Source organism: Neolamprologus brichardi, chromosome 13 (assembly GCF_056152115.1).
Source record: "Neolamprologus brichardi isolate AB-2024 chromosome 13, ASM5615211v1, whole genome shotgun sequence".
In the NCBI taxonomy this organism is placed as follows: Eukaryota; Metazoa; Chordata; class Actinopteri; order Cichliformes; family Cichlidae; genus Neolamprologus; species Neolamprologus brichardi.
The window spans coordinates 8,793,577-8,805,903 of record NC_142116.1 but is presented as its reverse complement, the minus strand read 5'-3'; the positions used below and the strand labels follow the sequence as shown (position 1 = coordinate 8,805,903).

The 12,327-nt window shown below is 38.0% G+C and overlaps 1 protein-coding gene across 10 annotated transcripts in view; it reads right to left on the bottom strand.

The window, feature by feature from the left end:
- The window catches only part of camk2g2 (calcium/calmodulin-dependent protein kinase (CaM kinase) II gamma 2), a 75,320-nt gene that overhangs the window by 7,741 nt on the left and 55,252 nt on the right, over positions 1 to 12,327 (bottom strand). For 3 of the 10 annotated variants that reach the window (XM_006783590.3, XM_006783588.3, XM_087850081.1), the window contains 4 exons: positions 9,487 to 9,527; positions 5,464 to 5,544; positions 3,197 to 3,241; positions 2,257 to 2,311 (listed from right to left, as the gene is read on the bottom strand). In XM_006783590.3, coding sequence (XP_006783653.1) covers positions 2,257 to 2,311; positions 3,197 to 3,241; positions 5,464 to 5,544; positions 9,487 to 9,527 — 222 coding nt within the window. Of the gene's footprint in view, positions 1 to 2,256; positions 2,312 to 3,196; positions 3,242 to 5,463; positions 5,545 to 8,707; positions 8,741 to 9,486; positions 9,528 to 12,327 lie in introns of all 10 variants that reach the window. The other 7 variants (XM_087850079.1, XM_006783591.3, XM_006783594.3 and 4 more) reach the window with 5 other exon arrangements.

The following is a 12,327-nucleotide window of genomic DNA, read 5'->3' as shown; positions in this document are numbered from 1 at the left end:
ATGTGCAGCAAATACAAGTCCAGGACAAAATGGCATAAGATTCTGCAGCAACGGTTTAATTACAGTTGGTTTTAGGAGACTGCAGCACAACGAAGTTTAAAGTGAAGAGTTTTAGTTCATCGTGTTGCAGAAGATTGGAAATCTGAACACAATCTGCTTGATATATCTTATTTGTTCTTTATCTTTAAGGCCTTTCCTGTTTTCTTGTGTTTTGTGTTAGACACAAGCTTTTCTTACTGTTCACTTGAAGCACTTTTACGATACGATTTTACGATAGTCACACATCACTTTATTCTACGCATTTATATCTATACTCTATTCACAACTCCAGCCAATTTAATATGCATGTCTTTGTCCGGATTACCAGATGGAAACACAGCAAGAGCCCAGAGATTCAACCCCAGAATGTTCTTGCTGTGAAGGGATGGTGCAAACCACTGCGCACAACCTGAAGATTTAACATCCAGAGTAGACAAAAGAGCTAACACTAATCAAGCAGATTCTTTCATCCAACAAATTATAAAAGCATTCAAACTCAGAGAAAGACAATAGAGACACGATAAACAAAGGCGTCTTGATTGCATGTTAGTAATGATGCTTTTTAAGATCAAGTGGTAGTAAATCCATGAACGTCGCCTTAAGTAACAGGATTAACTCCTTTCTAGGAAGCTGCAGGTAGCTCTGTGCTACTTCATTCAACTGAGAAACCTTAAAAGGTCATCCCTGAGGCTGAAGATGGCTTAATTAAAGGCTTAAGTGGTGTTTGATGGCAGCATACACACACTCACACAAACAACAATCGAAATGAGGCAAAGATACCGTCACGTGGAACACACAACAGTAAGCTTTGGAGGTGTCATTACCAAGGGATCCTTTGTTTGGACTTATTCAGATGATGATGTAATTACTGTAAGAGCAGAATACTCCTGTTCTCTACACACAGCAGTGTTTACTCTCAGTCATTCTTTCTAATCCCTGCCGCAGATCCATGAGGTACCGCTCACCAAAGCCATGGCTTTCACTTTCTAATACAACTGTGATTAAAAGTCACAACGGGCAGAACTTTAAAGTGATTACAGCATCTTTCAAAACATTTGCAGATAATCCTCCAGTAAAGACAAAAAAATTACTTTGAAGTAATAAACGTTCATTTCATTTGTTGTTTGTAGAACAATCTATCCCAAAAAAATGGTAGGACTGCAAACCTTTATCCTGCTTTGATATTTAACTTTCTTATAGCTCAGTCACTTAAGTAAAAATATGAACCTTGCAACTAAGAAGAAAAAAAAAAGATGGTTCATTGCACTGAATTTTATTTGGCAACTGATTACCCGTATGATTGCACAGGTCACCTGGTGGGATGCTTCTGACTCGACTGCAATCCTTCTCAGGACACATTAGTAAATGTTTGTATATAATTTCCATCTGATTCACAAACAAACATTGTCATCAATGACCACAACTCGTCTGCTGCATGGCTTTTTACAGCAAGGACCCAAATCAAATGGTTGTATTCTGGTTATAATGCTTTATAAAAGCAAGGTTGCAGTTAAATATCTGTTCTGGAGCAATACATCTCTCTTTATGGAGAAATCTTCTGAGTATAAGTAGTTAATGTGAATTTCTGTGTGTAGGAAGCAACGGATTTGTGCCGATTTCTCACAGTTAACTCCCATATCATCACAAGCAGACTGCATTTAATTGTCAACCTGACATTATTCAATCAGGACTGACTCCTTTGTCATTTCATTGCCGTTCTGATACACTAAAGTTCACACACCTGGTCCCCGTCTTATAGCATCTATTTCAACGCCAACAAGATCACAAGTTCACATGCTTGCAATATTTTTGGTCATTTTCCCTAGCGTGAGTGCAGCATTGAGGACAAGGCTCACCCATTAGGCCCTCCTACAGGAATTAGTCGAGACAACAGAAAAAGCATATTATCTGGCATAGCAGTACTGTTTAAGTCAGTCAACATGCACAGCACAGCGTTCAGACGTAGCGTTTCTTTCCTGCAATGCTCCTCCAACTCCAAAACGTACTGACTATCCCAGCCTGAAGTGCTCTGACGGAAGCTCTTTGTAGTGGAAAAGCAGAGTTGACAGATTCCTGAAAGCTCTACCTAGAGGACATGCATCACCTTAACATAAAGCGAGGAAATAAATATTTTGTCTTTTTTTTTTAATCTATCTGATCTGGATTGGATGCAAAGTGAACCAATGCATGCAGAGTAGGTGAAAGTTGGACAAGTACCTTTCCTACCTTTCATCTCCTCCTCTTCTATGTTATTACAGCTCTCAGTGGAGCCCTGTCAAACACAAAGGGGTGAGACAAAAAGAGAGGTGGATGGAGAGAGGAGGAGTGGGTGGAAGAGGAAAAAGTTGGATAAGGGAGAGGTGGACAATCATCTTTTAATTTGTAGCTGAGACAGGTTTGGGATGCTCTAGACGCCTATAAAAACACAGAGACAACCTGATGGACAGATGGACGGGTACATGACTCCCTCCCAGGAGCACAAACCAGCCAGAACAGCAGCGAAGAGAAGCGCAGAGAGCCACACGTTACGGCAACGTGTGGGAGCAGTTTAAAATGAATTTTTAACAGGAAGGTGTGTGTGAGAGAAGATTAGTGCAGAACCGCTTCTCGAGAGGAAACATGCCCATGTGGCAACGTGAGAAAAGTTTCAGTGTACAGGAAATAGTGCAACACCATCAGCATTTGAATATGTAGTGACACTGATATTTAACAAACGTGTGTGCACCAACACAACAGTGAAAGCTGTGCACTTGGTTCCTGTTTTAATAAAGAGTCTGTTTGTGCTGCTTTTAAAGACAGTGCGTGTAGGATTTTCTCTTTCACATAAAGAGTAGTAGTAGGGTACCATGAGTATTTGCAAGTTTGGAAAAGGCAATGAAAAGTTTGTAGTCTGTATATATCAGGTCCTCTGAGGGGAAAAAACCTGAGGATCAATTAAACCATCTCAAAGGGAAGCAGATTGAAAGTAATTTAAAAAAAAAAAACTATGAAAATATCAAAGGTTGTATTCCTGTGTTCTTACATAAGCAGACTATCACCTTAAACATGAAGTGTATAATTATTTTAATGGTGGTGTATGCAGAAATATTAGAGAAAATCCTCCACGAGTGTTAGTAGTAGTGGCTGGTGGCTTGAGGCTGGAGTAGAAGCAGCTTACCTTGGTGCCGTCTGCTGGGTTGTGTACAACAGTTGTCTGGGCTTCCTGGGGGGAGGTAGGAGACACTTTACCATGCAGGGAGTATATGATAGGGAGGGGGTGGGCACCAGCAAAAGATGCCAGGGAATATCATGACGACAGACGCATGAGGGCACACCAAAACAAAGCACAGTGCAGAGGCTGTGGAACATTTATGGTAATAAAAATCCATGATTGTTGATGTCAAGGCGCTCAGTATCAGTCTGTTTCCCCATTCACCAGCACTGTGGCCTACAGGACTGTTTTAGAACCTCCGAAATGGATGAAAACAGCCATGAACACAGCTATACACATATCCACCACCAGCCAAGGCCGTGACTGAGGAGGAGGGGTTTGCAATTTGTAAACCATATTAAAAAAACCTACACATAGCTAGAGTGACTTTAAAGCTAAGCTAGTAAATGGATAACTACTAGATAATCTTTCACATCTCAACCCTCCATCCCATGTGGGCTGAAGACTGGTTTAATGGTGAATTGTGTTTGTGCAACAACTCCTCATCCCCAGCCTTGACCCTGTGACATAAACATTTAGCACAAAGCAATTCAAGAGCTCAAGTACTGGACAGTTTGGAAAACAAACCCACGGTATCCTGGTTTAGTCAGTCAGGAGCACTTGCATGATCTCCACCAACCCTGGACCCAACTTTTAGAAGATGCAGCCCCTTCAGTGACATATGGGATTATGCAGAATTTAAAGTATTACAAGTAACGGCAGCGAGACGACAGTCCCAGGTTGTAAACTCTTATGGGGACTGGTCCAGTTGCTGGGAAGGCAGTCTGGGCTCTATAAGAATCAAATATATAGATATATATATATAAAATGCATGCATTCTTGCAGATTAAAATAAAAATACTGATGCTGTTATGTTTGTGTGGTAAATGTCGTATACTGTATATAAATGATGGAAGCCTTTTATAAAGCTTTAAACTGAGGATTTTGACTGTTGCTATCTTCTGTGTGAGGGCTGGCTCTGACAAGAAAAGGCAAGCTAAGGTAGGATAAGTTTATCTTCCCTCATCCTTCTTTTTGACATTATTTGGGACTAAATTTAGCAAAAAGTTCTTATTTGTTTTAATGTAATCTTTATTTTTACAAGTAATCCCACTGACATTCAGACAAGCATGACAAAATTACAACAATAAAATACCAAAACTTTTTTTTACTATGTTATATTCAACGAGACTAAAATCTAGCAATCAAGACTGGAAATATCTTGTTAAAGAAAACAAACAGTATCAAAAGACATTTTGAATTTATAGAGAAAGTTAATTACTGGAAACATTCTTAAGTCTTCAAAACACCTATTTGTGCTAGATTTTGTTACTTAGATGTTTTGGTTTACAGTCTTATGCTAGGCTTAAGACATGATAGGCAGGATATTTATTTATTTCCCACTAATGCAATGGACCATTTCTGATCATTTTAGGGTTTTCTTTTTTTAATTCAAGTAGCCAGATCAAACTATCAGGAGACAGAAAGTTTTTGTATTAATTAGAAATGAAGTACACATTAAGTGCACATTTCTTTGTCGTGTGCTATGTTGCCATTGTTTCCATTTAACCAACCTGAGACAAACATCGTGCAAACTCTTGTATGTTGTATAAATGACTCAATCCCACAAACACAGGGGCTGCATCCTCTTGCAAAAAATATGGCTTGTTTTTCATTTGTCAACTCAGGCTGCTGTTTTACCCAGAAGCCCCCATCATTTACCATTCAGAAATTGAAGAGCAATTTGTGAAAGGTCATCTTTTGATGTAGAGGCAATAACCTCCACTTCAAAGGCAAAGCATCAACAAAGCTCTGGTGACATAGTTGAACACACAAAGGAGTCACGAGGATGTGGTTGAGCAGAACTTGATTGAAGTGTCTGCTGTTGTACTGGAAAATGAAAGTCATTTGTCTACCTGTCAGGCACCGGGTAAATATATGAAGGTGTGTCCACGGAGGTATGGGTAAAACACAAGCCAGGAGAGACAAACTCAAAGGGGCAAGCCAGTCATTTAATTTTAAAGTCATCAAATTCACCGCCAAGATCACAGTTTGTGTTCGAAACGGAAGCAGAGAGGCAGACAATGATCGATGAGACAGAGGACAAGGAAAAGGTTTTACTTAACATGGGAAGCGACAAAAAGATTATGAGGGGATAGAACTAAACGATAAGAAGATGGGAAACAATGAAATGATGCTATTAAAAGCAAAGAAACCAAATAGAGATGAGGTACCATTGGTGCTGAAGATGACATGCTGCTGTCTTTGGTGCTGCTGCTGCTTACTACACTGTTTTTACTGTTGTTTCCCTGCGACTGGGGCAAAGAAACACAACACAAAGTGACTCCCACTCCTCCCACTAAACCATGAACCAAGCTATGGGAATCATAGGTGGAATATAGGAATGGAGCCATTACACGGACTATACGCTGCACAGTCAGGGCAAGAGCTGTATGTGCAGATGTTAAACTTAATAACTGCACCTTCCTATCTTTGCATTTTAAAGGGCAGGTGCAATCATCAGTATTTCTGCTCTGCATGTAGTTTTAACGATTCTTTTCATGATCAAGAACTCATAGATACAAAGTAACCAAAACAAAAATCTTTTTATGCCTTTAATAAAATTGTGAATTGTTAACAGAAAAGTGCATTTTAACAATAAGCATATATTAAGGGTGAATGACTTATTCTTTTCCCCAGCACTTAAAAAAATGTGAATCATTTGCTGAGATAGAAAGAGAAATCAGTCTGTATCTAAAGCGAGCTCAGCAGTCCAGGTCTGTGCATGCAGTGAAAGGCCTTGGGTAGCAGGTTTTTCTCTATTGTGTGAACGCATGCAACAGATATGTGGTTTAAGCCGTTTTTCCCCTTCATTAGCTCACGCAAAGATAACAGTAAAGCCTATTTTACACGCAAAACTACTTAAAGGATCATCTTGAACAGATCCTATTTATGGCTTTGAGTTTTAAAAAGTGAAATCTGTCTAAACCTTTTTCAAATGTTGGCTGCTAATTTAAAAAAATACTCACAGCAACATTTACATTTTAATTTTAAAGAAAACAAAATACAGCGGCCAACGATACCCCCTCAGCCTCCTAGTGAATACACGTGTTTTATCAATTTGAAAATCATACATTGCCTTGTTCTCAAGTTATTACATGGCATTAAGGTCGAGGTCACAACTTTTTTTAGTAAATACACCTACTGTGGGAATTTAAGCTGCTGTGTTTTTTCCATTCTGGAGTTATTGCATTCAGAAACTTTGGTCTCTATGGTCCTGCCCGCCTGGCAGGATGACGATAATACAACATCAGACTTTTACAGCTGAAGGAAGGAAGGTTTAACTTGAAAAAATATGTTCTGAATTCATATTTCTGTTTAGCTATGATATAGATTGTACAAAATGTAATTAAAATGACATTGGCTGCACTCTTGGAGAATCTACTAATATAATTAAAGTCATGAAGTGCAATCCAAGGTAGGAGACACATTTACAAGGTGTTTCTTACTTCACTGTGGTGATTTGTGCAAGCCATAAAGAAACGTTCTGCAAAACTCGCCAAAAATTAGCTTTTGTAAGCAAAAACAAAACAAAAAACAAAACAACCAGGTACAGTAAAAAATTATTCAGCAGGCAGAGAGGGTATGACAAAAAGATGGCGTTGATTGCATTATGGAAAATGTAGGATCTATGTGTTTAGAGAGCTTAAAAACCATAAGGACTACACGTTTGGATATTTCTGTCTTGCTTATGAGTTAACATAATTTTTCACTCACTTGCTCCTAAAAGCTGTAGTAATGTTTCCGCTGGATGACTAAGATATAGGTTATGTTACAGCTGCAGACTGAGGCTGGAATGTATGATGTGAACAAGAGAACACTGTTTCAGCTGGACTCTCCTTTTGGCCTCGAGCTAACTCGAGGGAAAGGGGAATACAAATATTCCCACAGGAAAGTTGAGAGGTGTGGACGAATGGATTACGTCAGTGAAAGATTAAGGCCAAAGTGCTGGGAGTTTTTAGCTGTTTTTCTGCAACTCTCAGAAGAGCAAATTACCCCAGTGTGACTTTAAACAGTATTTTTGGCAGTCTCTGAGGCCTACTAGGAACAACTTCTAACAGAATAACTAATGTGCAATGCTGACACCATCAACAAGGCAGATTACAGATTTGACATCTTTTACTGCATTTCAGGGCTGGAGGAGAAACATTTCTCATGAATAAGAAACATTTAACTTTCAAGAAGTTCAAATATAAAAAATATACTTCCATAACATGACTTGCAATCATGACAGCATTGTGGAGCCACTTTGTTTGGACCTAACTGATCAAGGTCATGAGCCGACATGTAGCCTTGTTCCTCTTTCTAAAAAAAACCCATATCTGTTAACTTGGTGAATCTGAGCACTTCAGTGCTATTAAAACAACTTGAGCAGAATTTGGAATAGAAAAGCACAGAAACACAAACATGAGGTCCTTTTAAGATTATTCCCCCCCAAGCCTCCTCAAAAAGGCTGTTTACCAGAATCAAAATATTCAGAACAGCATGTTATTAATGTCTGAAAATGCTAATTAGGCCTCAAACCGAGATATTTCTTAGTGCAACCTGAAATCTTGAACCTCAGTTTCCATCTACAAAAATAAACAAAACTGTGTAGTACTTTTCTTTTAATAAAGTTTTCTGTTCTTTTGAAAGGGTGACGTCTTTTGGGAGAGATGAGGATAAACTGGACTTTGTATTTAAAGCAGCTAAGGCAATTATTTTGGTATGTTTTCCGCAGATATGCAAACCTACCACTAATAAATGTACACTATTACCTAGTTTTGTATCACTTTTACTTTGAGAGAAATGTAGTGAGGGAAAAATGTAACCATCCAAACAGATCAACAGAAAAATAAGAAAACAATCTTTTTACTTGATTATTTTATATTCAGAATTTAGAAGCTCAGACTTTCTCTAGCTCATATCGGAGAAATTATCTGCAGGTGACAAAGACAGCTGTTTTATTTACGGTAAAAAGGGGAAAGAAGAATTCACTTAAATGAAACATAATGACGGTACGATAAACATGCAACAACTGAAAAAAAGAAAAATGGTGGCATCTTGAGATTAGCAGGGATTCAGTTGTCCCACGGTGATGGTCAGGTATGAAGCGAAAATGCAGATCCATGGGTAAATGAGTTGCACATCAGAAGGGGGTAACTGGATAGTGAAGCGCGTGTGTGTGTGTATTATTTCTTTAAATGGTTTTGGTGGCGCTTCCAGAGGAAGGGAATGCAGGGATGTTGCATGAATTTGGAAAAATCCAACAAAAATTGCCATAAACGACCCCTAAAGCATCTCTGCACAAAAGGAAAAAAAATGAAACAGAGAGGGTAAAGGGAGAGCTGGAGGGGCAAAGACTCGCAAAGAAGACGGACAAAAAAAAAAGTAAAAAATAAAAAAAAAAATGAACAAAAACGACAGAGCCGATCTCACCATCAAACAAACACTTGAGCTGGACTTCCTTTTCTGACAGACAGCAATGGAAAAGAGGAGGGAAAAAAATAAGGATTCATCGGGAACTAATCAAAAAAAGACAAAAAAGTGAAGCTGCCAGATTGATCCCAGAAAGATAGTAAAAAACAAAACAGCTGCACAAGCTTACACAGGAATAAAGATGAGATAAAGGGATTCAGAAAAATTGGAATCAGCTGCAAATAAAAAGGGGGGTTAAAAAAAATGTATTTTATTGGTGTTCAATAACTGGTTGTGCATTTTCTAATGTTTAAGGGTTTAGTTACTGTTTAAGTTACTGTATGTAATGGGAGTTTTGTTTTGCCCTTGGTGAGTACGGCAGTTCATTGCATGCACTGACGCTGACTGTTGATCAAAATAAAAATCGCTGTGAGTCAAAGAAAAACGGCTGGTTAAAAACACCATTTTAAAAGCTTTTTAATCTTTAGGTAAGCTCGTTAGATCTACTTTAATCTCAATGTGAGTTAACTGATTTCTTATGAACATAAGTTCATTTCTAAAATAAATCCTATCCCCTAAGTCACAAAAATCTTTAAAATACATTAAACAGACTTTAGAAAAAAGACCATGTTGCACCAGAGCACAGAGGTGATCTAATTGATCGTGTTCCATCATATCACAGTTAAAAATGGTCTCAGACAGTAATTAGGGGGACAGACCAAAAAGGAGATAAAAGATAAGGAGAGTAAGTTAAGTACATAAGTCCCATCAAGAAAACCCTCATGGGTCAGAGAGCTTACCTTTACACCGTCCGACTTTTTGTTTAGTAAGGTTTTACACGCTGAAAGAAAGTGAGAAAAGATGATGAGGACGCAGTTTAAGGGGGACAGCTGTCCAATCAACAGAAGAGCTGAAATCACTCAGTCAGCACAACAAAAGACGGCCTAAGAGTTTATCAGGTTTGACAAAACTGACTTCACATTGATATTTCTAACAGCAGAGCTGTTGTATGATGGACGATCCCATCAAAAAGTTTACTTTATGAACCACTGTGGATAAACAGGGAATTAAAGAGACTTCAGTAGTGATGATACAGACAAAGCAAAATGATAACGTGAAAATCAAAAACATAACTTGTTGGCAAAATTGAAATCATTCAATCAAAACAGACACATCGACGTAGCCCCATTCATAATTATTTTTCATTATAATGTACACTACAGTGACTATGCAGATTGTTTTGCCCAGTAACGTGCAAGTTCCGCATTTTATTTCCACTGCATTGTTACAGTTTTTACACCAAGATTGTAAAAATTATTTCGTTAAAAAATTAAATGTCAGAAATTCACAACTATTGCATGAAGAATCCAAATTCTAAAACAGTAAAATCATTAAAAAATTAATACAGGGAAACAATTAAATTCAAAAAAGGTGATTCTGACTGTGAGAGCAGGTCAGCATTACGAGTTCCTAGCAAAACCACATGTTAATTTTCTGAGCTTTAAAGCTCATTTTAAATTTGGTTTCATTTGTTTATGGTACTGTGTGGATTTCTGGCTCAACCATAATTTTGGCTCCAATAATCCTCTAAACTGTCAAAATGTTAAACAATAAACACTTTTTGTTCACTTTCCACAATGATAACATCAGTTTCAGCTCAGTTCATAACACTTCTAATATTTCATATATCCTGCTCTGGTGTTTGATTTTATTCGTCTGCTTTCAGGGGGCAAATAAGAATTAATACATGACTAAGCTTATGAATGAGTAAAAGAGATATTTTTTTTAATCTTTACCTTGTTTTTGTTGAAATAAGGAAAATATACTTTTATGTTTAATGTCAATTACAGAACTGCTGATAATTTATTTAATAAGATCGCTTTGGCCACGTCAAACGCCACCTTCATCCCTATAATGTAGTTTATGTTAGGAGGCATGTATGTGAACCTGAAAACCTGACCAGACAGTTTTAACAACACACAAATGACACCACTCCACCTGACAAAAAGGAAATGTAATAAAACACATGCATTAACACACAAACACTGACTAAAAATAAACATTTTACCAACAATCATTTGTATTTGAGCCATGTTCCAATGATTCACCCTTACCTTCCATTCAAAAAGAAGGAAGGATGGCAATGAAAAAGGTAAGAGAACAGTAATGTATTTAATATCTGCATCTTAACATCTGAACTGAAAGATGACAACTGCAGGCAACACCTGTCAGGCTGTTACTGCGCGTTAAAAGGCATTCTTTAATCATTTTCACAGAGGTGATGGTTCATGCAGTCATCAAAATGTCTGGCATGCAACATCAACTTCAAAGTCTTCCCCATAAAAGAAGCTGAGTGGTGCACTCTCAGCAGAAACCTTTAACTTCAGGATGTCATCTGTACAAATTCAAGTCTGATTTCTTCACTGTAACACTGTACGTGACAACACTGCGTCTTGTTAAGTGAAGAAATTTGACAGTTGGAATTGAGCAAAAAAGGGAAAGTCATTAACATTTTATCAGCAAAGCATCCTCTTGTTAATCAGACTGTTTTTTCCTGTATGACCAGCCTTTAAAGGGGACCCATTACACTTTTCCTTATTTTCTGTTACTTACATAATGTTGCAAGGGTTCTTATGAAACGTGGCACATCACTTGTATCATCAGCGAATGTACAAGTGAGCTCTAAGCACTCAGTTTTAAATTTGGTTTTGCATGATCTCAAAGATTGTAGATAATTCATATTACAGTAATGTCTACTTTTGAATACAGCAGCCACGCCTACCTGCTGTTCAAACTCCTGTTTGTGAGGTGCAGCCAATCAGAGGAAAGCAGTGTTAAAGCTGCTAGCTTCAGTCAAATGATGAACTAAGTGTCCTCTGTATAAGGTTAAGGAACTTTTAACTATCAATTCCAAAAATAAAAATATACAGCTGAAAGAAAAGCTTAATAAGTCCTCTTTAAGCAAGCAGCCATCGCTGTCATATGACCCACACATGTTAAAGGTTCAGTATGCTTCAAACAAACTAATTAGTTTGAGCATGCCTGAAAACAAAGCTGTCCTGAATCATCACCCTCGGAGGTAGAGCTAAAGGTTTGCCACTGGAGAACAAGATGTAATCTCTTAAATAATGTAAAGGTTTATTGGGAGTTAAGGGAGATTTTAACTAAATGAAAAATCATTAGCTGCAAATGTGATCTGTCTTAGTTAAAAAATATCAGTAATGTGAAACCACAAACCAAAGCCATCCATGTGCTGATACCCCCCTAAGCGATATCACTGTGTTTGTGTTAATATATATCTGCATAATGATGACCTGATAACGGCATAAGCACTTTGTTTGAAGCAAACTGTTTTTTTCCCCTTTTTAGTTGTATTTGCTCAAACAAAAACAAGAGCAGGCAGGAGAGAGGAGACAAAGAAAATAGTTAACACAGGACACTTTGCATTCTGTTTATCCAGCTTCCCATGCAGGTTGGCAAACTGCACTGTACGCTCATAAACATGCTTGGCTGGCTGTTGGCGCCAGAGCCATGCCAAGGGAAGGTTGCAGCGAGCACAGGCAGGCATCGACTGGGCATCAGTACTGTGGATCCAGATCAATTTGAAGAAGGCAAAGGTGCAAGAGTTCCAAGTTAAATAC